Source organism: Scatophagus argus, chromosome 12 (genome assembly GCF_020382885.2).
Source record: "Scatophagus argus isolate fScaArg1 chromosome 12, fScaArg1.pri, whole genome shotgun sequence".
Taxonomy (NCBI): Eukaryota; Metazoa; Chordata; class Actinopteri; family Scatophagidae; genus Scatophagus; species Scatophagus argus.
In genome coordinates, this window is record NC_058504.1 from 7,493,350 (window position 1) to 7,521,236 (window position 27,887).

General features: G+C 42.4%; 1 protein-coding gene across 2 annotated transcripts; it reads left to right on the forward strand.

Annotated features, from left to right (window-relative positions):
• The first annotated feature begins 936 nt into the window (after positions 1–936).
• Positions 937–27,598, forward strand: wu:fb13g09 (ATP-binding cassette sub-family C member 5). 2 transcript variants are annotated; one of them, XM_046406486.1, is made up of 30 exons: positions 937–1,326; positions 2,929–3,135; positions 3,593–3,748; positions 8,642–8,789; positions 9,741–9,974; positions 10,327–10,500; positions 11,214–11,361; positions 12,518–12,666; positions 12,914–13,021; positions 13,555–13,905; positions 13,995–14,066; positions 14,239–14,363; positions 14,470–14,542; positions 14,723–14,926; positions 15,439–15,564; positions 15,872–15,986; positions 16,095–16,279; positions 16,647–16,790; positions 17,719–17,848; positions 18,221–18,374; positions 21,513–21,641; positions 21,831–22,017; positions 22,278–22,367; positions 22,740–22,932; positions 23,029–23,188; positions 24,550–24,628; positions 24,737–24,850; positions 25,166–25,330; positions 26,124–26,241; positions 26,683–27,598. In XM_046406486.1, the coding sequence occupies exons 2-29, from the start codon at positions 2,939–2,941 to the stop codon at positions 26,214–26,216; spliced, it is 4,203 nt and encodes a 1,400-aa protein (XP_046262442.1). In that variant the 5' UTR covers positions 937–1,326; positions 2,929–2,938; the 3' UTR covers positions 26,217–26,241; positions 26,683–27,598. The 2 variants fall into 2 exon arrangements, with proteins under 2 accessions (XP_046262442.1, XP_046262443.1); XM_046406487.1 differs by lacking the exons at positions 937–1,326; positions 2,929–3,135; positions 8,642–8,789 and having other exon boundaries at positions 3,622–3,748; positions 26,124–27,598.
• Positions 27,599–27,887: the final 289 nt, after the last annotated feature.

The following is a 27,887-nucleotide window of genomic DNA, read 5'->3' on the forward strand; positions in this document are numbered from 1 at the left end:
ACACGATAACACACAGACTTCGTGATAAATTGTTCTTTCAGAATGTGTTTTGTTAGATGTAAACCTGACTGAGTAAAAGCGTGAAGGAGGTTCCTCACATTATGGGCACAGAGGTACTTTAAGCAGAGCAGCACATACACAGTATTCATAGTGTATATGTGTAGAATCGTCACTTTTTTTTATAGGGAAGACATCAAGGGTCTAAGGATAAAGTATGTTGCATGCTGTACAGATTGCAAAACCCCGTGAGGTAAATTGTGATTTATGATATGTGCACTATATAAATAAAACTGACCTGAGAAACCGGTAACACCCCTGCTGCCAGTCACAAACTCCTCCATGAGATTTCCTGTAATGTAATTATACAGTTCACTTAAGCGCAACCTCAGAGTCCTCAGTCAGCAGTTAGTAAAACATGTCATGATGAACGATCCAGAGACATAACAAAAGTCTTTGTTTATCACAGGACATGAGGGCTGCAGGGGAAGAGCTTTCTCCCAATACATCTCCCTTTATCCTCTGATTTCCTGTTCAGTCTCAGTGCTGAGACAACCGACAAACAGAGAATATTCACTTTATAGAGATACAAGAAAGAAACGCCTCCATGCTTGAACATGTGATGCTTACGTGTGCACGCGTAAATCGTAGTTAATCAGTAATGATTAGCCTGTTAGCAAAATAATAGTAATAATAAGTTGTGCGATATTATTTTCTTTTCTTTTTTTGCCAAAGATTACGTCAAATACTGACGTTTTGGGTTGGAGGACTTAATCCAACATTTGTCCATAATAAGTAATCTGTAAGCGAGTTTTTTTAAAAAACCAAAACGTGTTGTCTTAACTCACGTCGCAGGAAGCGGTTTCATTGGCTAACTGAAAGGCAAGCGCGTCTTATTGAAGTTCCAGCGCGAGCGATCTGACGTAAGCATCCCGCGGTGGCTCGCTCAGCCCCTACGTGCACTTCCTCGTTGTTGCTCCGTTGCTACAGCGACCGTCTGGCAGCGCTGTCAGCCGCTGGGTGGAGCGGCTGTGACGTCAGGGTGATAAAGGGAGTTCCTCTCCTTGTGCCCGTAACAGGAGACCGGCGACACTGCCGGGAGGAAGGCGCACGTACGGTCCACAAGTGAGCCGTCAACTTCCCTGTGTTTTCATCTGAGGCCCGGGACGCCGCCGGAGAAGATGCGTCCGTCTGCGTTGCCGTGGAGAAGAAGTTAAATGACAGAAGTTAGGAAAGGAGACAACATGTTCATCTGCACTTCCTGCTCATAAACACAAGCTCTGAGATCTGTGCTGCTGCTGAGGTGACCCGAGCCAGGCCGGCTGGAATGTGAGTCAGACCTATATGTTTCTCACAGACCGCAGCACCACTAATGTCATGATGATAACACAAATTGATAACGTGATATTGATTGGGTAAACTTAGTAGACAACACACACACACACATATATATATATATATATTTCTGACTACAATGCTATGGGTAAAGGTTGGATTTGTTACAAAAGTGGTGATCATGCAAGCGTCTGGATTTCCAAAACGCTTGAATGTCTCATGTTCAGTCCTCTGTTCCATACTGGCCCGTCTTCAGAGGCAGCGCTTGATCATCTTTTCATCGTTTTGCAAACACTGATACGTGACAAGGTCCGCTAGAAATATAGGCGCCACATAATGTCTATATGAGCAACGTGAGCTGTTGTTTGTGCAGACTTGTTGAACAAATTCAAACCCGACCGAGCAGGTCGGTTTAAGACTCCATGAGTCCTGTAAAGCAAGCTCTGCAAAGTTCACAGCCATACGACAAAGTTCACATGATCACGGCACTGAAGGCTGCACAAGGAAAACACAAAACCTCTTTTCATGCGTTCTCTCAAGCCCAGCATTCGGTTCCCACCACGCGCTCTCCTGTATTTCACAGCTGAACTTATAGTGCATCAGTTTGCGTCGTGTGACTCTGTTTGTCATTTGTACTGAATTTGGTTATTGCCAGTGTTATTGTGTGGACAGTCAGGCTGCACCCCGCTCAGAGTCTGGCTGACCTTGTCACGGAGCTTTGCCATAGAAGGGATCAGTGACAGCGTACGGACATACTGGCAGCTCAGATGTCTGCTCCAGAGCTCCTGGGGCCTGCTGGCAGGTCGTCTTTAAATAGATAAGCACTTTATGCCAGAGAGGGGCCGTGACCCCTGAACAAGGTGATTTCTCAAGTCTATCTGCGTCTCAGAGGGTGATTCAGCAAAAAGCAGTTCCTCTCCAATAGCTCTCTGGGTGAGATGAACACGGTGTGTTTTGTTCTTTCTTCTCCCACTGAAAACTTAGCTAAACTGTCAGCTTGGAAGTGTTTTTTTGTTTTGTTTGGGTTTGTTTGGTTTGGTTTGAAGAAAAACAACCAGGAAAAACACTCTGTAGGATCTCCTATATCATACCTGTCCAACAGACAACTGGAGATGTTTCCAGCAGCGCTTAAATAAGCAGTCTGTTGAATGAGAATTGATCTGCAGCGACTTTCCTGATAGAATAATCATTTAAATCATTCATGTAAAATGGTCAAAAATCCACTGGTTCCAGCTTCTCTTATGTATCAGTAAAATCAATGACTTTGGGTTCTGGATTCTAAGTGGAACAAATCAAACAATTGGAAAACATCGCCTTGAGCCCTTTGGAAATGGTGGTGGGTCTGTTATTATTATTTTCTGACGATAAACAGCAGATTAATCATCAGCGAAATAATTATTAGTTGTAGTTTTTAGAGATTCCATGATTGATTTAATCAGTTGTTTCAGTTTCCAAAAACTACACATTTTGGGGGATTAAGAGGTTTTTGTCCGCATGTACATTACCAGGAAACAATGTGTTAATATCTAAAATTACAAATTTTTAGCCTGAAATGTATTGTATGTGGTTAATGTAGTTTTTCTGCTCTCTCCTCAGACGGTCTGCCATGTTTTCTGATGCCCTAGAAGCTGCCGGGCGGGTGGAGGGCCTGCCACTCTCCTCTCTGCCGCCGCTTCCAGAGCTCGAGGAAGAGGAGGCAGAGGCAGAGGCAGAGGCATCGGCATCAGCGGCGAAGGGGCCAAAGAGACGAGGCCGCTACCGGCATAGCCTGCAGCTGTTGAAGCCCTTCAGGATAACTCACAAGTAAACAAAATTGTGTTTAAGTTCATGTGGCAACTATGTGACAGCCAGCCAGATAAAGACGGACATAAATACACAGAGACAGTTTCAGGCTCACACGCTGACAGACGTTTGTTGTGTTTGCTGCGTGACGTGCTGACTGTTAGGCAGTAGAAGGAGGCCATGATAAGGGGTGGGAACTTATCCCCCAGCAACAGACAGCACTGTGTTTGAACATAAGCCGACTGATAAACTGCCCCTGAACTTTTTTTTTTTTTTTTTTCTGCTGCTCTCTCAGATTTCTGTGAAGAGCATGCAAATTACTGTTCAAACAGTGCGGGTGTGATTCACCTTTCATCAACTCTGGAAAGCAAAGGCGCCCCTTGTCTCTCGGTGGCCTGCGAGGCCTCGCCCATCATAGCACCTCTGTGCATGCCGCCACTTGCAGACATCTCATTTCACATCTTCCTTCCCGTTCCAGGCACCAGCACCCAGTTGATAATGCTGGCCTCTTCTCCTTCATGACTCTGCACTGGCTCTCCCCACTGGCACTGAAGGCCTACAAGGCGTCCAGCTTGTCTGTGGATGATGTGTGGGGACTGTCCTGCCATGAGGCCTCTGAAATCAACTGCCAAAGGTGAGGTGTCTGCAGCACTGCAGAGGTTTGTCTCATGAAAGTAACCTGCTCTTATAATGTTACAAAAAGGAGGACCCACAGTGCAGGCACAGACTAAGGTTAAGAATAAGGTGAACAGAGGAAACTTAAACCTACTTCAGAAAGGGACAGAAACGATCAAAGGACGCCTGGAAGTCCAGGTCAAAAGGTTCAAATCAAGAAATAATCCAAATACGGAAGGTACCAGAAACCATAAGCAACCATAAGAGAGGAGACGGAGGAAACACAGGGAACGTGGGGAACGCAGGGAACACAGGGAATGTGGGGAACATAGGGAACGCAGGGAACACAGGGAATGTGGGGAAGGTAGGGAACGTAGGGAACACAGGGAACGAGGGGAACGTAGGGAACGCAGGGAACACAGGGAACGTAGGGAACACAGGGAATGTAGGGAACGTAGGGAACACAGGGAATGTGGGGAACGTAGGGAACGCAGGGAACACAGGGAATGTGGGGAACGTAGGGAATGCAGGGAACACAGGGACTGTTGGGAAGGTAGGGAACGTAGGGAACACAGGGAACGAGGGGAACGTAGGGAACGCAGGGAACACAGGGAACGTAGGGAACACAGGGAATGTAGGGAACGTAGGGAACGTAGGGAACACAGGGAATGTGGGGAACGTAGGGAACGCAGGGAACACAGGGAATGTGGGGAACGTAGGGAATGCAGGGAACACAGGGACTGTTGGGAAGGTAGGGAACGTAGGGAACACAGGGAACACAGGGAACGAGGGGAACGTAGGGAACGCAGGGAACACAGGGAACGTAGGGAACACAGGGAATGTAAGGTTGGCAGCAAACACGGGGAACACAGATGCACAGAGAAACACAACACACAACAAAGAACAAAACAAAGAACACAAGGATTACAGGAAACACACTAACCAAACAGACACTTCAATCCATGACACCTGTAGGGTTCTGAAAACTATTAGATGCTGAAACACAATATTCCCAGAAAACTGCATTTGTGACATGAAAAGAGTTTGTCTAAAGGTCAGGTTATGCCAAACAGGAGTAATGTGTGCTTCTGTGAGGGAGTGTTGGTGTAACTTACAGCTGTGTGTGACAGGCACAGCAACATGAACAATACATTAAAATACATATAATATTACCGTGGAGCCTTGCCTGTTTTGTCACGGTTAGGAAGGAGCCAGAGAACATGGCTGAACTCAACAACCAATTAAATGCAAGCAGACACACAAAGAGAAGCTAATTTCAAACCAAAACTGAAAGGCTTTCTGTCATTTATTTTTTATTTCATTCTTTGGAAAAAAAGAAATCACCCACTTTAACATTATATGCCAACAAAAAGTCTCTTTCAAAGTGTAATCTGCTTATATTGGTGCATAATTTGTATTGTTAGCAGATTCAGTTTAGAACCAAAATCCACAAGTGACTTGATTCTGCATACAAGTATTGCTTGTGTATCCAAAGTCATGTACAAATCACATGTGTAGCGTAGCACACCAACAGGGCAACCATGGTAACTTCTATAAAATATACGTTGAAAAGAAAGAAAAGAAAGATCTATTTAGATGAAAAAGTTATGGTTTTTGTTTCAAGTTCCCACAGGGCTTTGTTGAACGGGGAGGTACTCAGGTGATTTATTTCACACTGGGATTGTTTTTCTTTTCTGAACAAATATTGACAAGGTTCTTTTCTTTCCCTGCCTTTGTGAGCAGACGCATGTGATAAAACTTGTCAAACAATCAATAGGTGGTAAGCGAAAGACAGGTGCAAGTCTAAAGTTTAATTCTCAGAATAAACATACACTATATGAACAAAAGTATTGGGACAACCTACTATTACACAACAGGCCTTTAATGGCATTGCATTCTAAACACATAGACAGCTTTGTAGCTATAACAGCTTCCACTCTTCTGGCAAGGCTTTCCACAAGATTTTGGAGTGTTTCTGTGGGAAATTTGGCCCATTCATGCAGCAGAGCATTTGTTTGTCGGGCACTGATGTCGGACCAAAAAGTCCTGGCTCACAATCTCCGTTACAGTTCATCCCAAAGGTGTTTGATGGGGTTGAGGTCAGGGCTCTATGTGGATCAGTCAAGTTCTTCCACACCAAACTCGTCCAACCATGTCTTCATGGACTTTGCTTTGTGCACTGGGACACAGTCATGCTGGAATAGAAAAGGGCCTTCAACAAACTGTTGCCAAAAAGTTGTAAGCACAGCATTGTCCAAAATGTCTTGTCCCTGAAAAATTGCACCATCCCTTTACTTTTGTCTGTATACTGTATAATTCCCTGCCATGTAAACAGCTGTATAGGATTTGGTATGTTTGTGCTGTTTGACGTCTGCCTGTGCGGTGAGACTTCACTGATGAACATCCAGTCCTTCTTTACCAACACAGGAACATTGTGTTGGGATGCGAGGCTGCTAAGAATAGCAGGGATTAGAGATTAGAGTGAGAGTCAGAGGCTGACTTGGGTGGTTATGTCATTAACTCCTCTACCTGCGATGCACTGTGTCTCCCTGTCACATTCATTAGCTGTCATTGACTGGAGCCAGCGTGGAGCAGGCTATGAGATTAGAGTCACTGTTTGCCTGCCAAGCCATAGCTAGAGAAATGCCTGTTACTGATGCTCTAATTCCATGAATGAACCATGAAGACTTACAATAAGGTTATTACCAGGGGGCATTTAGTTTTTAACACTTGCTGAGAAGAAAACCAGTACATTTCCCTTTGCTCACATGCTGGCGAGTCATTTCACCTTGACTTGGCAACTATTTGAGGCAATTCTGGTGACAGCTGTGTGGGTTGTTAATGACCCGTTCTGTTAAAAGGCTCTGGCTCAGGGTCTGCTGGTTCAGTGCTGCTGCTTCTTTGGGTGTGTTGAAGAGCACTTAGAAGGGAAGCAGCAAAGGAGCACAAAGTCTGGGTGGGTGTTAGTGTGCATGAGCTCTGCAGAGTCGCTGGAGATGGGAGGTCTTTATTTTGTGTTGACAGAGCGGGAACAGTTATGCAATCCCAATGCTAAGCAAAGATGATGGCAACAGAGGCAATGGGAGAAGCACCCTGGGAGAGTTGACACTTGTTAGTGCTCAGTGAGGTGCGAACCTTGAATGCAATGTCCTAGCCAACACCCCCTCGAAGCATGAACTTCACTGCCATCTGGCAAACTGAGGTGATGGCTGTTTGGAACATTTCAGCCATGTTTAAAGCAAATGTTTCCTCCTCTGGATCCCACGCTGTAAGCCTGGTGCTCACACTTCCATTTATGTGTGTGGCAAAGCACACACTCAAAGAGCTGTTACTGTAGATTGAACATGATGTTAACTATGATGATGAAAACTATAAACGCACCTGACAGTGGATGGATAGTGTGTTAATATTATGCTAGAAGTGCCATGATTCGACGACGATTTGAAGTTCATCGTATTATTAAATGTATGATTTAACCTTTTTTCGGCACTGCAGCCTATGGTGTTGTTAGGTGATTGAGTCTAGATTTTTAAAGAACAATACCTCATTTGTTTGCTCATTTGTTTCATGCCCAGACTGTTGTCACTTGCAATTTTGATTCTTCTACCAAATGATACACTATATAGACAAAAGTATTGGGTTGGGGCTGTTTTTCAGGGGTTGGGCTCGACCCTTTACTTCCATTGAAGGGAAATCTTAATGCTTCAGCATACCAATTCCAAGATATTTTGGACACAATGCTATGCTTCCAACTCTTTGGTTTGGTGAAGGCCCTTTTCTATTCCCACATGACTGTGTCCCAGTGCACAAAGCAAAGACATGGTTGGATGAGTTTGGTGTGGAAGAACTTGACTGGCCCACACAGAGCCCTGACCTCAACCCCATCCAACACCTTTGAGATGAACTGTATCGGCGATTGTGAGCCGGGCCTTTTGGTCCCTGTTGGTGAAATGGTCAGGTACTTATATATATAAATACTTTTGTCCATATAGTGTAGGCAGCACACAAGTTTTTGTTTTTCTTCAGACTCACGCCAGATGCACACAAGTAGGTGAGTGTGGAAAGAAAAAAGTACACAGAGAAATGCCAAACCTGCTTTTGATTTTGATGATAGAAATCAAATGCTCATTTCCATCAATTTTCAATTTAGAATTGACACTGTCAAACCCCTCATATTTGTCATTATGTTGTTGATGTTAATGAAGAATTCTTTGTTTTTTGCTGTTCTCTCAGTACATTGTTCAGTGTTTCTTGCTGTTATGTGCATTGCTCACATAAAAGCTTAATTCCGAGTGATTCAAGCTGTGCTTAGTGTAGTTATTGGGCTCCAATTAATTGTAATTTCTTAGATTCAACACCATTTGACTTGAAGTAGCAATTATCAGTCTGTGTGAGAGTCTAGTTGGTTTAATTTTCTGTCTGTCTGATACGTTTTTAATAAAGTCATTAGGACATAAATTACTTTCTGCAGCTGCTCTCCTGTTGCTTTATAGAGTCATTAGCAATGATGCAGTTGGCCAACAAGATATTTTGCCCTGTTCAAGGGGCATTATATAGCAATAAAAGTACATCAGCACTTCTTTAACATATTTGGACATTTCTCAGTCTAATTATGTCATGCATTATTCATGATTGTATATTGTAGGTCACCTTTAGACTATTATCTGCCAAGCTACCTTTTTCTTGTCTGCCTCTGGCTCTACATTCAACAGTTTTTAATCAATTTAATTAAAAAAAAAAGTTTTTGCCTTTCAATAATACTTAAAAAAACTTTTGTGGTTCTGTAATAGCACTTTTTTGAGTGTTAATAATTGTTTTCACTGATCATTCAGCACATTCTGTTCAATATAATTCAACAATATAGTGATGCTTGGTTGAGATGTGTGTTCACGTAGCTCATCATCAATTCCAGGCTCGAATCTTTATGGCACGATGAGCTGAAAAAATGTGGGCGAGAGGGGGCATCCCTGACAAGAGTCTTCTTGAGGTTCTGCCAAACCCGTATGCTGGTGGCCATCTTTTCCCTCCTCCTCACAATGGTGGCAGGCTTTGTTGGGCCCGTGAGTACCGTCCAAATCCTCCTTTCCCATCATGTTCTACCGATTCGGCTAATATGCCTTTCAGCGCGGTCGCTGGCTTATTGTCTCAAGTCCGGGTGTATTTTTTGAAAATCGCTTTATCCTGTTACACACTGGTTTGGAAATTGAAATGAAATCATGCTGGGAGATTATAAAACCTTATAGTGAAACCCATATTAATACCACAGATTAGCTGGTTAGTGCCCAGTCACACTTTGGTCTCGAGATGTGTTCCTATTTATCTGCCACACTTTTGGTTTTAGATTTCCCTCCATTCATCATGAGAACTTTTAAATAAACTCCTGAAACTAAAGGGCAGTTATGTTTGGAATTCCCAGTTTGTGATGTTGATGTGTTGGTTCCATTGTTTCTCACGCTCTAAGCCGTTTATTTTGACATGATGTTATGTGTGCACTATGTGCTTGCTGCTACCCGCAACTAATAGCATTAGCTAGATTTAGTTCTTACACAATCACGCATGTGTCTCACATTCCTCACTGATTTATTTCATACACTTAAACAAAGCTGTGCTGTATGTCTGCAGTTTATCATCTCCACAATATTTTTAACACATCTGACTCATCACAAAATGGGGTTTTCTCATGTCATCCTTGTCAGGGCTTTAAATTGATGGCCTGTCTGTGTAACTATTCTTTCCAGTTTCTCATTTCATCTCTTATGATCTCTTATCTGTTGATTGAAAATATTCCCTTTGATTTTCTTCCCATCCCATTTTTTCTTTTTCCGTATGGTGCCTGCCTTGCTTGTGTCTTTCTGTGCCTTCAAACCCTCTCCCATCTTGTTGCTCTTTTATTCCTGTCTCTCCTGTCTTATTTTATCTTGTCCATGTTTTCTGCTCTTTTCTGTTGCTATTTCTCTGCCGTTTGCTTCGCCACCTTTTCCGCTGTTCACTTTCTGCCTGTTCGTCCCCAGGCTCTCCTGATTCGAGCCCTGCTGGAATATGCCCAGTCCTCTGGGACGTACATGCTGTACGGCCTGTCCCTGGTAGCCGGGATCTTCCTCATGGAGCTGATGCGCTCCTGGTCTCTGGCGCTCATGTGGGCCGTCAACTACCGCACTGCAGCACGCCTCCGTGGGGCAGCTCTTACTTTCGCCTTCAACAAGATCCTCCGTCTACGCAGCACTAAAGACATCAGTCCAGGCGAGGTAGGTGATAAAGCCCTGTAGGGGAATCATCTCCAAATTAACCAAATCACCCCTAGCTGCAGGGCACCACATGTAGATGATTGAGATGGATTTCATTTCGGCTCTTACACCATTTCAGCTTAGATCTCAGCAAATCCCATAGCCTGAGGGAGGGGAGACTGTCTAAGATAAGTCATTACACAGCTTAAGAGGAATCATTGTCCAACAAGTAAATGTGGGAATAAAGACAACTATATTTGTAAAATTGTTCTTCAGGTCTTTGTGGTGAAATTTCAGTGTGTTTTACTTTGAAAATGTTCAATTTATTGTAATTTTTTTAACATAATTTGTAAATCACTGTCTCTCTACCTAGTTGATCAACATCTGCACCAATGACGGCCAGCGGCTGAGTGAAGCGGTGTCAGTGGGCTGCCTGCTGGCTGGTGGGCCCCTTGTGGGAATGCTGGGTCTTTCCTACACTGCATACTTCCTTGGTCCCACAGCTCTGCTGGGGTCGGCTGTTTTCATCCTCTTCTACCCTACCATGGTATGGCTTCGGCTAAACATCTTTAATAGTGAATCATCAGGATAAAAAGCTTTTTCACTTCAAGTTATGAGGCGTTCGCTCGGCACTCTTGTTAAAAAGACTTAGATGAAATGCCTGATACATTTACACTATTAGAATAGATTAATAACACAGCACAGACACAAAGGCAGACAACTGTCAGTGTTTCTAATCCAGCGTATTGCTGCTGTCGGCAACAGAATGTAGTTTCGTTATAATGTATACGTAATGAATGAGTCATGGTCACTTTCGTTAGAGCAGCAACAAGCAATTTCATTACACCGGCTTCTTAAAGTTTCACCAAACTAATGAGCGCAGTTGTTGCTTTATTGTTGACTCATTATTTTCTGTGCAATAACTTTTTAAAATTTGGTTAGTCGAAGACACGAGTACTCATCACTTTAGATTCTTTACGTTAACTCAGGCTGTCAAAAACTACAGCCAGCACTTTTTTAAAAGCATCATAACTCTTTGGCTATCAATCTCCCGTCAGCTTTGTGGCTGTTATTTTCAAATTACACTCAGTCTAAGCCGGTGCCTGACAGCTGGATACCCTGGTATCAATGTGAAAGGCATTTATCACTCTGGTCCCCCAGACAGCCCTGCAGCACGGCTAATGTGATTGTGTCTGCTTTCATTTCCTCCCCTGCCACTTATTTCTCTTGTCATCACTTCCTCTGTTCCTATCTTGGCAGATGCTTGCATCGAAACTGACGGCGTATTTCCGCAAGAAGTGTGTGGTGGTGACTGACCGGCGCGTGAGGCTGATGAACGAGATCTTGGGCTGCATAAAGTTCATCAAGATGTATTGTTGGGAAGATGCCTTCGCACAAAATATTCACAGTGAGTGACTGTCATGTTCCCAAATGACTCAGCGGTTTTACAATATAATGCACTGCTTAATTCATGTTTGTGGCCAGGACTCGGCCATTTTCGAGAGATGCAAACTTCATGTCATGTAGCGCCTTTTCTATTCCCAACTCGCTCAGAATAAAGGGTCACCTCATTTGAATACCCGTCACTGTTATAAATTAGTAACTAATTGGCCAGTTTATCACCACAAATTAGACTTATCCTCTGAATGAACTGGCAAGATAACCCTGAAACCTAAATCCATTTTCATAAGCTTGCTCTGTTTAAGTTATTCCTGTGCCATCCTCTATAATCAAGGACAGTTCGAATCCCTGGGCTTCAAGGTTAATTTACTGGGTGTCTGAGGCCTTATGATACTTTGAATGCCTGTCAAGGCTGCTCTAGTTATCCATGAATTAGCAATGCCTTTACTCATGAGACCCTTGCTGTAAGTTGTGGATAAGGATCATTTTCCCCTTTTAATCATACTCCAAATTAGCCGGGTGGAGCTCTCGCTCACTGTCCTTTGATTACCTATTATAATCATAATTAATTGGCATTCAACTTAATGGCCATCCAATCTGAAGAGCTATAGTGTCATTCCCTTCAATTACTATTGTTCTTAAATTTATGACCAATTTACTTTTTGCCCAGGGCATGTGACTTTTGCTTTGTAATCCATACAGAAACACACATAACATCCAAGGAAATCCATGGAGAATAACATATACCAGGAGGAGGGAGTTCTTTTGTTTCACACATAGTGCTGCTGTGGCTGAATTAAAGATACACAAGCTTTTTGTTCCAGTGTTTGCACCCAATGAACCAAGTGAACAAAGGAGCTAGCATGTGCTTTTGGGAGATACAAACATGGAGAAGTGGGGGAGGTCAACACTTGGACAGTTATCAAAGGTTCAGTAGGTTTTGAAGCCCCTTTCATACCATGTATGGATGTGGGGCTCTTGTCCTCCCTCTTCGGTCTATTTCTGTCCTCTCACTGCATGTTGGTAGGGGACTCTTATTGTATTGTTGATTGAATGTTCACTGGAGAACCCTCTGGGAGTCACTCAAGGTTTACTTCATGCTCTCTCCCTTTCTGCCCATCTTTGCCTTTTTGTCATCTCTCAATCTCTTATCTCCTCAACAGAGGTGCGATCAGAAGAGAGGGGGATACTGGAGAGAGCTGGGGTCGTCCAGAGCCTCACAGTTGGTGTGGCTCCTATCGTCGTGGTGATTGCAAGCGTATGCACTTTCACCCTACATATGGCTTTGGGCTATGACCTCACTGCAGCCGAGGTAATTAAATATAGGAACCTGTAGCCACTGCGTATTTCCAATATGGATTCATCTGTTAACATTATATTTCCAAGATTTTGTTGCATCTAACTTCCTTATTCCGTGTCATTTCTCCACTATTGATACATTAGCCAAAGTTGATGTGACAAATCAAAGTTGATGTGACAAATCAAAGTTGATGTGACAAGTCTGTCGCCATGATGAACATTAGCAAAAAAAGTCTTCTTCTTTACACATCCCACCTCAGGCTTTCACCGTGGTCGCAGTTTTCAACTCCATGACCTTTGCCCTCAAAGTCACACCACTGGCTGTGAGATCACTGTCCGAGGGTGCTGTCGCAGTCAAAAGATTTCAGGTGAGAAGTATAGACAGGTCTGTGCCTGACACTCATCACAGAGCCATATAAATTGCCTTCCTTTTCCAGCACAAAAGTGACAGACATGCCCAGTTTGAGTCATTGTTAAAGCACATCTCAACTTACTAACTAAAAATATATTCACACTTTCTACAGACTAAAGAAGACTTGGAGATTGTAGATACAGTGTGTCAGTGGGAAAGCAGGTTTTACCATGCCTGGAGCCAATCAAAAGCCACATAATGACATTTCCAACATTCTGTATTCCATTGCAAAAGTCGCATGTTAGTGAGAGATGGTTTCACAGAACAATTTAGGGTTAAGTAAGCAAGCGTTTCTGCCAAAGATGCATCAAAAGGCTTGAGGCATACTGTGTTTTCACACCATAGCAGTGCTTAAAAAAAATAAGGCTGAATATTGTATCGGCACCAGAGCCTTATCTCAGGACTCAGCACAGCCATAAGTTAAGGAAACCCTTTTTAGTTTAGTTGGTCGTCACAAAATAAAGTAAGCCATTGTTTTTGTCTCCACAGAGGCTCTTCATGATGGACGACAGAGAGGTTGTTCTGGTCAAAACAGAGGATCCCAGCAATGCAGTTGAATTTCAGGATGCCACACTGGCTTGGGAAAAGGCGCGCTCTCCTGCTGCAAAATCTAACCTGCCTCCCAAGAAGCGAGGAGGTATGAAGCGCGTCCTGCGCAGGGAGAAGCTCAGCTTGTATATTTCCACTGAGGATTGTAAAGGAAGCAAGGAAGCTCCCAACGCACAAAGTCTCCTCACAAACATGGAACAGGAGAGTCCGCAAAGCACCATCTCCTCCACGCAAAGCATACGACCTCCGCTGCACAAGACCCTGCACCGCATTGACCTCCGCATTAAGAGGGTAACTATGCAAATACACGCATTAAGTGGATTAAGGGCTGTTTATTTCAAGAGTTGGACAAAACTTTGCCCGCTTCTGTCGCTTTCTAGGGTTCACTGGTTGGAATCTGTGGTGGTGTTGGCAGTGGAAAGAGTTCTCTTCTTTCTGCTCTGCTGGGACAGGTGAGATTCAGCCTGATGTTCAGGTTTTGTTTTTTTTTTCTCCTCTGACAGCAAAGACATGAATAACAGCAACAAGAGTAACTTAAGTCTATTTGAACCTCTTATTCACACACAATGGCACGAAACACCCTGCAGTTTGAAAAGATATGTTTCAAGTGTTTCTGTGTTGCAGATGACCCTGTTAGAAGGTAACGTAGCTGCCAGTGGTGGCTTCGCTTATGTGTCACAACAAGCTTGGATCCTCAATGACTCACTGAAAGAGAACATCCTGTTTGGAGCTGAGTATGACCAAGACAAGTAAGATCGGTTACTTTTGAATTATGTTGCAAAAAAGAAAATAAATAAATGAAATGTAAGATTTACCCCTAATTTGATTTAATTTTCCTCATCATTTACTCATTAGATATAATTCTGTCCTGGAAGCCTGCTGTCTCCTCCCAGACCTTGCAGAGCTCCCATATGGAGACATGACTGAGGTATCTTTGGAACTCTGTTTCTCAGTAATATTTTCTAATTAAAGAAAATAGGTTTCTTTCCTCTTGGTCAGTCTCAAAAAGACATGTGCAGCAGTTGTACTTTATAGCTATAAAGCAACTGTTTGGAATTCAGTGCAACCACAACAAGAGAAGAATTTTTTTATGCTTCTTACTTACTAGATTGGAGAGAGAGGTGCCAACCTGAGTGGAGGGCAGCGCCAGAGAGTGAGCCTGGCACGTGCCCTCTACAGCGAACGACCCATACTTCTCCTGGATGACCCTCTTAGCGCTGTCGATGCTTGTGTGGGTTCCCATGTCTTCCATAAAGCCATCAGGGGTGTTGCCAAAGGCAAGACGGTGCTCTTTGTAACCCACCAGCTGCAGGTAAGGGGTCCACATGTAAATTTGTAATGACTTTTTCCCCAAACTATACAAAATAACTGATGTATATTTAGTTTCAGCGCTGTGGAAATACTCTGTCCCTTTTTGTCTTTCTCAGTTGTTTTTTCTTCTTTAATGACCTGACAGGAGTAGCTCTAAAATCAGTCAGTTTGCTAATTAAAGTTTAAACCTGCAGTGCAGGACTTTTACATATAAATGAACCTCCAAGCCTTTGGTAAACGATTTCACAATCTTGCATTATGTCGGAGTTTTTGGATCTTGAGTATGTGGAGACTTTCCTGCGTTGGTACACCGGTAGCTTTTTGTGTCAGCCAGCAAAGACTGATTTGCCAGAGCTGAATGGGGCAGCGATTTTAGCGACATAGCAAGCTACGGCAAGTAGGATTATGGCGGGGATTATGTCATCACAAGCATATATTTTAAGTTATAACTGTCCGCAAAGCGTCTGCAACACTACATCCCTGAAATCAGATATTGTTTTTTTTATCTTTTAGTACCTGTCCGAGTGTGACCATGTCATTCTGATGAAGGATGGGCAGATTGCAGAGTCTGGCACCCATGCCCAGTTAATGGGTAAAGAACGTGACTATGCCACCCTATTCAACAGTATGCAACAGGAGGTAAGGCCTGGGGCACATAGGGAACTAGGCCATCTCTGCCCCTTCTACACAATAACAGTGAATATTACAAGCTGAATAATTCATAAGCCATTCATAAGAAAGGCAAGCCCAATAGCTTGGAAATGTTAATGCATACATGTCCTTTCATTATTAACATGTGCATTGATTTACTGGTGCGCCGCTAAAGACCCTGTCACCGATATCTCTGTTTAAATGACTTGCAGGGTGTTGTTGTTGCGGCTGCCGTGATTTGTGGTGGTGGCATGTTTGAAAACTCGCTTTCTCTCCTTTCCTTTGTGTCTCTTAGGATCTGGTCAAAGAGAATTTAAGAAACAAACAGCGGAGGGCAGGTGGTGCACAAAAGGCTGACAGTGCTGTTGATGTTGCCAAGGTCAGACCAAAGATGGAAAGCAAGAAAGGAGGTGAGAGGCCCTGCCACTTTTCATGCTCCACATGTAGAAGGAATGCTAAGTGCTTATTTTCTTTGAGAATATTTCACAAGTGACTTCTCTCCTGCATCATTTATGTAGAGCAACTGATGAAAGCTGAAGAGAAGGGGTCTGGTGCAGTCCAGTGGTCTGTTTATGGTGCCTACATCAAAGCAGCAGGGGGTCCAGTAGTCTTCATCTTCAACATCATCCTCTTCCTCTCCACCACAGGCAGCATTGCCTTCAGCAACTGGTGGCTTAGCCACTGGATCAGGCAGGGCAGTGGGGTGAGTTTGGACACGACCCTTTTCAGTGTGTATTTCGGCTCCCAAAAGAATAATAACTACTGTTCTTCAGGAAGCTGTGGAAGCCGACTGAGAATTAATCTGGATGTGCATGATTAAAAAAGTAACAGCACCACAGCAAACTTAATTAAAAACAAGCTCGAGCAGTGCAGACACAGATGTGTGGCAAAGCTGGCGGTGGTTGCTATTGAAAAGTGTGCTTGGAATAGTAAACATCATTGAACTGACTAATTTCCATGTGCTTTTTATGTGCTTTTCTCAGTTTCATTAGAGGCAAAAATCCTATATGGGGAAAAATTGGATTTTTTTTTTTTCAGTCTTTGTAATTTGTTGCTCCGTCTGCCCTCAGAACACATCATTAATCTTGAATGAAACAATGGCGAGCAACAGCATGAGACTCAACCCTCACATTCGGTATTATTCAACTGTTTACGTCATATCAATGGGAGCTGCTTTGTTGCTGAAGACCACAAGAGGGCTGATGTTTGTGAAGGTAAGCCTCCCCCACTGTTTCCCTCAGAGACTCCTGTCTGTTTCATGTTCTGTCCACCCAATCACTGATGAACTTCAAAAAACAGTGTTTGGTGTTTAAAAGGATTGTGAAGAATATATGACTCGTGTATAGTTAAGTAGTGCTCCTCCCTAATTGTCTATATTGTCATTTGTTCATGCTTTCATGGCTGCAGTGCTGAAAAAATTCCTGCAGGCCAAATCCATATATCTAACCACCATCATGTCTCACAGCTTTATAACAAGTGTGGGTGTGTGTGTGTGTGTGTGTGTGTGTGTGCGTGCATGTGTACGAGACAAAGCGACAGCGAGAAAGGATGTTCGTGCGTGCATGCCAATGCCCCTTCGGGTGTGCATCCTCTTTTTCAAGCTAACCCATCCTGACACTGCATTGCAGAGGTTAGGTCCCCACGTTAATGTGTGCCACTTGAAATTGCTAATTTTTCAAAGACAGCTAATCTTTTTTTTTACCCCGAGCTGTGGTGAGATCTCTGGGACAGTTAAATATTCCATTAATAGAATTAATTTGTTCTCTGCTGCCACATGTAATTTCTGTCCAGTTGGTGAAACGTCTCTCGCTCATTAGGTCATGACCTTTGTGTCAGCTTCCCAGAACTCATTATAAATGAAGATTTGACAGCTTGCTTTGTGTGAGGAAAAATATCTACTCACCACTGTGCACATGCATAACATATGGTGAGGTAGCATTTTGTTACTCTGCAGGCAACATTTAAGCGCTGCTTTATTTGTCCGTTGTGAGTTTTTGTGTTTGAGACTCAGCACGTTGACAGGCGATTGCCTTCCAACTGTCTATTTATCCAAGACGTGATTCTTTCCATATGTTTCTTAAAGTAGTTTGTTTACATGTGTCAGGTCTCATGTCGAATCACAGCTGTTGTTTGTGTTGACAGTGCACAGTGAAGGCTGCCTCCACGCTCCACGACAAGCTGTTTCGCCGGCTCCTCCTCAGCCCCATGCGCTTTTTTGATACAACACCTCTGGGTCGCATCCTGACCCGCTTCTCCAGAGACATGGATGAGGGTGAGGCTTGATTTGTCTTGACTGGGAACCTTTCCCTCAAGAGAGCTCTCAGTCAGTGAAGTCACCCTGGTTGACAAGGTGTAGTGCCAAGACACTGTGTGATTTCACATGGAGGTTTTTGCCGGAGGGAGTGGCTTTCTGTTATCCACTTCACTGGTGTCTTTGCTTGACATGCTGATTTGTGGTTTGCTTTTTTTGGATGGCAGGTTTTGTTTCTAAGCATAATATTTTTGACTCTGCGCTTCGTGCACTCTTCTGTGGAAAAAAAAACAAAAATACACTTAGGGGGTCACAAAGAGAAGGCTTGCATGTAGAGAGAGATAGATCCAACACCACAGTGTGTCTGATGTATAATATGTCTCTTCTCCAAAGTTGATGTGCGTCTCACCATGCAAGCTGAAATGCTGCTGCAGAACCTGACCCTGGTGCTGTTTTGCTTGGGTATGGTCAGCATTGTCTTCCCCTGGTTCCTGATCTCCATCCTGCCGCTGGGAGCCTTCCTCTGGATCATCAACCGTATCTCCAGGTCAGACTCTCGTCATTTCTTTTGTTATTATTGTTCTTGGCATTGAGCCTGAGATTCAAGCAGATTGTTTGGACATCACACTTTATCTCCCTGCCAGCAAACTAAGCAGTGTTACTGGTAACAAGTGATTAATACATGTATCTGCACTGGCTGATTTTTTTTTGGCCACAGAGGGACAGAAAAACATCCAGATAAGTTGTGAGATTCACGTCAGCTCATCGAGTTAATAGAGCTAACATGCCAGCAGACACGGAGAGATATTTTTCACACATTTGCATGTAACAGTAGGTAAGGGAGCAAAAGAGGATATGGCCTCGCTTTGAAGAACCAACATGTGATGTAAAGTTTCAACGTGACTTCCCCTTTTTGCGGCATGCATCAATAATAATGGAATAGTCACACAACAATGTGGTCATGCAAGAATATTCCAAAAGACTGTTTGGAGGTTAGAGGAATGATTGCGTTTTCATTGCTAACCTGTCTCATGTTTGGTTTTACTTGTTTTAAATGCTCAGTGCTTTATTGCACAGATGAATGAGTGATACAAGCAGCTCTGTTGATTGCTTTACTGCTGCCACATTCATGCTTAGCCACAATCTGTCAACATTTTGCTAAGGTTAATCTTCCATCAGTTCGTGGGAGAAATACCTACGCTACACACTATCTACACTTTTGGTTTTAAGTTGCTTCCTTGATCAGTTCGTTCCTAACTTTTTCTGTGTGTTTGGTTTGGGGCAGGTAGTCTACAGTATTTTTTATTTTTTTTATTTTCATAGCTGTGGGTAAAAGTGGGCGATTATACTCTTTCATTAGTTTTTAATGATTCTCTCTCTTTTAAAGAATTTCCCTTTGGGGATAAATAAAGGAATTCTGATTCTGTTTCTCGCACTAAAGGGGAGACATTTGATTAAAGGTTAAACCAAACAAGTCGCATGGATGTGATTGGCTTCGTATTATAAAAGCAGAGCATGTGCTACACTGCCAGAAGTACATGTGGCAGCACAGCCCATAATGATTATGTGTTAGGTGATGCAAACTTATTCTAATCAGTGAAATGCAACAAGAGGGCAAACAGTCAAAGTTTCAGTGATTATCGTTATCTGATAGTGAGTGTTACTGGTTGTTGCCTGAATTTTCAACAGTTTCTGTACTGCTGCTGCATGGCTATCCTGGATGATCTGATGACAGTGTTTTAGTTATTCCTTACGGTTTTGTAGCAATTGTGCAATAAAGGTGACTGTACTGAGGGGAACAGCACGCTGGTATCTTGGGAAATAACCACGGTGTCTTGTTATTTCCTTTATCTGAGATAAAGAAGAACATGACTCTGTGTTATTGTTGTACTGGTGTAAAGTCAGAAAGTACAAGAACAGAATATGTGAAGTTCCCGCCGTCTTTATCAACAGTTCATGTGATTTGTAGCTTCACATCATATTAAGTAATAACAAATATGAAATGCCATACATAATAATTTTCATTTGAAAATGTAGTTGTCAGGCAAAGAGTTTGGGGGGAAATTTAATGACACTAATTGATTTCCGTTCACAGCTGAGCTGTCTCTTTGCTCACAAATCACACACCACTTCTCCACCCCTTCTGTGGATATGAATCACTTTGTATCTTGTCCCCGCATAAACTGGAATACTTAATTGCTTCAATCACATCTTATACCAGTTTTTCTCTTGAGGGATCACTTTAATCACAAAATATCTTCATTTATCTTTTCAGAGACGCTGATTTGTAGGAAAGTTAAGTGGAATAAATGTTGAATTTTGATGGGGGTATTTAAGCAGACAAGATCCAAGGGGAAGAAAGCGAGCGATCACCCCTGGTTACGCTTTACAAGATTCAAATACACTTTCTTACAAAGTCACGACATCCGAAGATATGTATAGGTGTTATATGTAACAGGATCTCTCACTGAAATTACCCAACTCCAAAGCAGCCTTTATTGAACTCTGAAATGAAACTGCCTCAGGCATAAACATGTTTGTCTGGATCACAGGCTCGAAGCGAGGCAGTGTCATGTTCTTTCTCTCTCCTTTCTGGGCTTTTATGAGAAAACCAAATGATTCATCGGAGACTTGTAATTCACAAGCGCCATCCATTCTGTCTTGGTGCCTAAAAGTAGAGCGACACTTCTCCTTTGTCAATAAACCTCTCTTACTCACAATGCTGCGAAGACGGTAACTCTTGTATCTCTCTGGCTGCCAGCTGTTTGGCCTTCTGTGTGCAACGGTGCTCATAATATTACACATGCATCAGGTAGTGGGAAATGACCAGAGCTGCGTGATGAAAACTGGTGTTGAGTCGTGGACCACATCCTTCTCTGTCCCCTGTGTCATCATTACTTGTCTGCCACGTGACTGCATTAGCTGGTGCATTTTCCATTCCTTCACTCTTCAGTGGTGTTTTTGTATTCAGATGTGATGTCTGTGCTCTTTTCAAGATCAATGAAAGATGCCAAGTGAATAAGTGGTTGATGGCAGCAATATCAATTTGACTGAAATGTGGCACGCGTAAACGGGAAAAAATAACCTTCACAATGGTTTTGTCTCCTTTGGTTTAGGTCTCGTTTGTACTTACAGTGGCTCACTGTAGGAGTAAAGTGTTCTTCATGATGTTTTCCAGTTTAGTGTAATTTATTTGAAAGATTTTCTCCTCACATGCTGGGGCCTATTTGCACATAATACCCTACCATTTACATTGAAATGATGCAAACCTGAGTGGAGGCTTTCCTGTTCTGCAGTGCAGCACACTTGCCAAAGTAGGCTTTTCACAGCCACTTAGGGTGGCAAGTCAGAATAAACTTTTGCATTCATTTTATATTCAAATGTGGGAAAAAAAATAGATAATTTAAGAGAGATTAACTTTCAATCACTCATCAAAATATGAACCAGTGTGAGAAACAAATGTAATTATTTAGTAATGATTGGACAAAATCTCATCTCTGAGTTACAGACAGTAGAAAAGCAGCCAGAAGTCCAAAGGATATTGACATCCTGCAAACATCTGTATTAGTCATTTATAATAATTACATATTTACAATCAAGTACTGATATTATTAATATCGCTAATCTAAATTGAATTCCTGCAATAGGAAGTTAAACATAAAATATTATTTTTCTCTGTTTCCAGGGTTCTGATTCGTGAACTGAAGCGCCTGGAGAACATCAGCCAATCACCATTCACCTCTCACATCACCAGCAGTCTTCAGGGACTCTCCACAATCCACGCCTATGGAAGAGGGCAAGATTTCCTCCAAAGGTGAGCATAATGGTCTTTCAGAGATGGAATTAAACTTTCATCTTATCACTCACTGTATTTTTTTTTCAGTTTACTCCTGAGCTTTGGCTTATTAGCAAAGATATCAAACCTCACACCAGAAAAATTCCCCCTCAGTTGTGCCTACTTGCTTTTGCTCTGTCTGAAATGAGTTTTTCTCTCTTTCTTTAGATATCAGGAGTTACTGGACACCAACCAGGCCTCCAACTACCTCTTCAGTTGTGCTGTGCGTTGGCTGGCTGTCCGCCTGGACCTCATCAGCATCTCTCTTATCACTGCTGCAGCACTTCTTATTGTCTTCATGCACAATCAGATACCTCCAGCCTATGCAGGGCTGGCAATATCATATGCAGTGCAGGTTTGTATATAAATATATGGGAGTCTGAAGATCCAGACAGGATCAGAAATGTAGCAAAGTAAAGCCTCTTTTGTTTCTGTCAGGGCTTTAAGGTTTACTTTTGTTTTAACATGTTGAATTTGAAGGAGTTGCTTGTCTGCTTTGTCAGGCCAAACAACATTCATTTGTTGAAGCTTAGCAAGATTTGTAAAGACCACGCCTTTCTTAGTAACTGTTTATCATTAACCTTTCAATTATCTCTGCTTTCCTTTCCCCAACAGCTGACCGGCTTGTTTCAGTTTACAGTGCGGCTGCTCACAGAGACTGAAGCTCGGTTTACGTCAGTAGAGAGGATCAATCATTATATAAAGGTGAGAACATTATCTGGTGCTCAGACACATTGTGACACTGTTGAGAACAGCACCATCAGATGAAATCTAGACCCAACTTGAATTTGGGCCGTTGGCATGTCCAGGCGTGTGTGTGTGTGTTGTGTTGTGTGCATGATCCTGCATATGTGTGATACACAGCACAACAGGGAGTGTGAGGTCTTTACACCCTCCAGAGGACATGACAGGGCATCAAACTGCAAAGAAACAAATAGCAACTCATTTTTTTTCTTTTCTATCTCAAGTGCAAAGAAAAGCTCATGAAGTGAAAATCACTACACGTGGGTTAGGGGCTTGCACCTTCACAGAGATTTAGAGATTAATACTAAATACCATAACCGTTCCTTATCTCAGTGTCTGGAGAGTGAAGCACCCCGACAGAGTCCTGAGGCAGCCGCTCCTGACCCCTGCTGGCCTCAGCACGGAAAGATCACCTTCAAGGATGTGGAAATGCGCTATCGCGATCATCTGCCGCTTGTGCTTAAGGATCTGTCCTTCACCATCCTGCCTGAAGAGACCATCGGCATTGTGGGCCGCACAGGATCAGGTACAAGTGACACTTTGTGTCCCCCAGCTAAAATCTCCTTACCAACGTGTACACACACGTTTCTTCATGCAGTATCTTTTCTTTGTGTGTTTGCAGGAAAGTCCTCTCTGGGTGTAGCTCTGTTCAGACTTGTGGAGCTGTCTAGAGGCTCCATTATCATCGACGGAATCAATATTGCACAGATTGGTTTGCACGACCTACGAAGCAAGTTAGCCATCATTCCTCAAGAGCCAGTGCTCTTCATTGGGACAGTCAGGTAATCTTAATGATAAATATGTGTATTAACAAGTTTTGCATTGTTGTGGCTTCACAAAATTTAAAAAGCAGAGCTTTGGGAATGAATGTGAATGTGTTAATCATTAAGGTGCCCTTTAACAGCTGCTCTAATGGAAAATTCCTTAGTGGTCCAACAATGTGGTCAAACTGGGCATCTGTCACAAGTCTTTACATCTACTATATAGACAAATGTTTTGGGATGGGGCTGTTAGTCAGGGGTTGGCCTGGGCCCCGTACTTCCAGTGAAGGGAAATCTTGAGGCTTCAGCATACCAAGACATTTTGGACACAATGCTATGCTTACAACTTTGTGGCAACAGTTTGGCCCTTGTCTATTCCAGCATGACTGTGCCCCAGTGCACAAAGCAAAGCTCCGTAAAGACATAGTTGGATGAGTTTGGTGTGGAAAAACTTTACTGGCCCACACAGATCCCTTACCTCAACCCCATCCAACACCTTTGGGATGAACTGGAACAGAGATTGTGATCCAGGCCTTTTGGTCCAACATCAGTGTGTGATCTGACAAATGCTCTACTGCATGAATGGGCAAAAAGTCCCACAGAAACACTCCAAAATCTTGTGGAAAGCCTTCCCAGAAGGGTGGAAGCTGTTCAAGGTGCAAAACTGTCTGTGTGTTTAGAATGTGATGTCATTAATGTCCCTGTCGGTGTAATGATCAGGTGTCCTACAACTTTAATCCATACAGTGTAAGAGGGAGGACTAAGGCCATACTTACAACCAAAGTACCCAATACTTTTGTCCATATAATGTAGTACAATGTTTCCTTCTCATGTAGTTGGCCATTCTCTGCTGATGTACTTTCAGTCAAGCTGCATTTTTAAAGCTGCAATACGTGTTTTTACATCTAAACAGCTGAACATATTGCACATCTGTGCCTGTGATCCTGCTTATATACGTAGCCATAGCCCACCATTTGCCTGAAAGTGGATCTTTTAAGATTTTTGATTTACAGTAGATAGTATTTGTTGTGTGGGGGCTGTCCTGGGCTGTGTCTATTAGTGTGACTGTAAAGCCACATCAGAGGGAAGTTGTAACAGAAACAAAAATAGTGCTGGTCAGGAAAAAAAATGAAAGCACAGATGCACTGAATTTGACAGGCAGGACGGATTCAAAAGTAACACATCAGCATGGCTTTTACAAAGAGTAGCAGTCAGTTGCTTTATGGATGCCGACGGCCTCAGGCTCACAACAGAATTAACTTTGGTCAGCTGAGGGGCAGGAGTCTAGTGCCAGCAGTTTCCTGTACCTCTAGCTTGATATGATTTGCCATTATGTTTACTCCAGTCAATAAATGTTACATTTATGTCTTATTGTCCAATAGGACCAATTTAGACCCGTGGGATCAATTCTCTGATTCCCAGATATGGGAAGCTCTCGAGAAGACACATATTAAAGAGATGGTAAGTGACGAGACTGCTAAACACTGTGAGGCTATGCCAAATGATGCATCATTTGACTACAATGAGCCCCAGACATTTGTCCTCATACCTCTTTATGACCTTCCTCAGGTCAGCCAGCTGCCTCATTCGATCCACTCAGAGGTGACGGAGAACGGAGAGAACTTCTCAGTGGGAGAACGACAGCTACTCTGTGTTGCCAGGGCTCTGCTCCGCAACAGCAAGGTGCTGATTGTGTAATGCTGCTTGTTCATCTTTACATGTGGAACTTTGTTTGGCAGGGTCATGATAGCAGCTAAAAGGAGGCTCTCAGGAGTGTTTCTGTGCATGGGATAACACTGCCACCAAGTGGTATGCATGGGAACCACATCTCATAAACATGAATTTGGCATGAGCATCATTGAGTATGTAATATGATGCTTTTCTGTTTGTAATGTCCTATAATTTTGAATTTCACATCTCCTGTTTTGTTGTTTATAGTTATCTTCATTGTTTTGTGTTATTTCTGTTGCCGTATTTTTTTTTTTTTTTTTGTACTAGATTCTTATTTTGGACGAGGCAACAGCAGCCATCGACACTGAGACAGATCGTCTCATCCAGGAGACCATTCGCTGTGCATTTGGCAGCTGCACCACCCTCATCATCGCCCATCGTCTCAACACAGTGATGAGCTGCAGCAGGGTCATGGTCCTGGACAACGGCCAGGTGCGTATAAAGACGACATGACTGATTGCGAGATTTGGCTCCGTGTTTGAAACTCAGGTTGATACACCCCTGATTCACTGTGGGAATTGGTCCCTTTGAGGCGATGGATTGGATAAGCCAGTGCACATTTTACTTCGACTGTTTTGTGCTGAAGCTGACAATTGGTGCAAGTAGAGAACATCAAATGCACACAAATGATTAGCAGATTGTGACAGTGACTGTATATATTTGAGGATATACTATACTACTAGTGAGTGAAACATGAACAATCCAGATAGATAAGATTCATGTTGTGATTTTAGAATTTATCCGTCAGCGCCTCAGGAAGGATTAATGAAGTACGTCTAAATGGCCTAATACTTGTTACAAATTGCATTAAAGCAAGCTTTGAGGACTGGTAGCTTAGTTTGCTATGTGTCATTTGTGAGCCTGAAATGAACTTACCAGAAAAGTTTTTATTTGAGCCACATCAGCACCATCAGCATTTTGAATGTCAACAGCTGAAATCGAAGCAGTTTTTAGTGTAGTGTTTAATTAGCACTGGTTACAGAAAGTTACAGACACCTGCAGCACACATCAAGGCATATCGAGGCTGTCTGAGGACAATATTTCCATGACATTCAAATACTTTTCATATGCTGCCCACGGGAAATAACTTAGATTGCAATATCCTTAGAGAAAATAATATGCCTTTGCGATGCGATTTATGTTCTCTCTTCGTGGAATAAGCAAGTAGGACCTCTGATTTTATATGCTGGTATTGATCACTGTTTTATCCTTCTCATTCTCATAGATTTTGGAGTTTGACAGTCCTGCTGCCTTGCTGGCAGATGAAAACTCAAGATTCAGAGCCATGATAGAAGCATCAGAAAACCAAAGCACATAAAAGACTCTGGAGCTGAGCTTTGGATGTGAGTGGTGACACCACAAAATGTTCAGTGGAGCACCTGAATTGCACAGAAAAACGCAACTAACTCAGTCACGACATGTTGTGATGGTGACTTGTTAAAGATCCCCACCACACATGTATTATACATTAAAAAGATTCTCTGTGTGTCTTACATGTATTTTGCAGAAAAGAAATATAAGTACCACATTAAAATATGAACATCCAAATATTTTTCATTTCACAAGTTTGCACATTTTCAGTGAATACAGAGGACGTTTATATTTATATTTCACCCAATGGTCTTGGACTCTGCACAAACATCATTCTCCTCAGTGAAGCTCAAAAATTCAACTATGAGAAGAAGAAGAAAACATATTTTTCACTGGAGGGAGACTTAAAGAAATACAGAGGTTCTTGCGATGGCTGCTGTATGTAAAAATGTCTGTTCTTTCTCAATCCATAGACCCAGGGACCATATATCTGAAAGACACATCATCACGTAAAGAAAGGCATCCCTGCTTTTTGCCGCCGTGTCACCAGATTTATTTCCTATAGGTTAAGTTATTGATTACAAGAGAAACAGAGCAATGACTCTGACAATAGCACTTTATATTACACGTGGACACACAGAAAGACGTGCAATTTCCTTTTCTTCTAGAGGCCAGCTAATCAGTGAGACACTGAATTAGTTTCTGTCATTTTATGTACATAACTGTGACCTCATGATGCTGGAATTTACTTTTAAGAATTCACTTGTTAATTATTCAGTACAGTATATCAAAACGCATCACATATTAATCATTTGTAATAGATGGTTTCTAAAACATGATAACATTTTTTTTTAATGTGTCATGCCTTTAGTTCTATGTTACAATGCAGTAAATTATTCCCGATGCAATATGTGCCTAGAGCTGTAAACGTTTTCAGGTCATACAACGGAGTTAGACATGTAAGCATGCTTTTTCACAAGTACTGTGTTTTGGAATGAGCTAATCTTTTATGTAAATCCAAATGCTGGAATTTAAAATACGCACTTTTAGACTGGTGGTGATGTTTTATTAGTAAGGTAATTCTGGTCATTCATAAATTTTAATATTATGAACCTTGGGACATATGTAATGTGGAGCAAAGCTAAAATTGATCAACAGCATGATTGTCTTCTAATGCTTTCTTTTCATAAAGCTGGGGATTGTGAACTTTTGCCTTAAAATCAAGTGTGTTCTGAACAATCATGAAGAGTGCAATATCTCTCTATTGCATTAGTACATTTTCAAAATTGCCTTTGTACAATCGAGATCACGATTTTGCAATATATTTTGTGAATGTATTTTGTCATTAAGGGTTGTTTTTCAATAAAAATATTTTTGTATATGCTGATGCCCAGTCGTTTAAGATGTTTTACATACTGCTGGAGGACTCTGTTGATTTTAAACATCATAGTCTTTTTACAGGTGACTCAAGGCAATTCATTCGATGCACACACACATGCTCCACAGCTGACACTGTGCTGCAGTCTGTGTGTACTGTGCTGAATCAGAAATCAGGATCAGAAATACTTTATTGATCTCTGGGGGACATTGGGATGTGACAGTTGCTCCAACCAAGATTGGAAGTCTAAAGGCCAAGAAGTAATAATAAAAATAGAAATAAGAGTATTTCCAGACTATA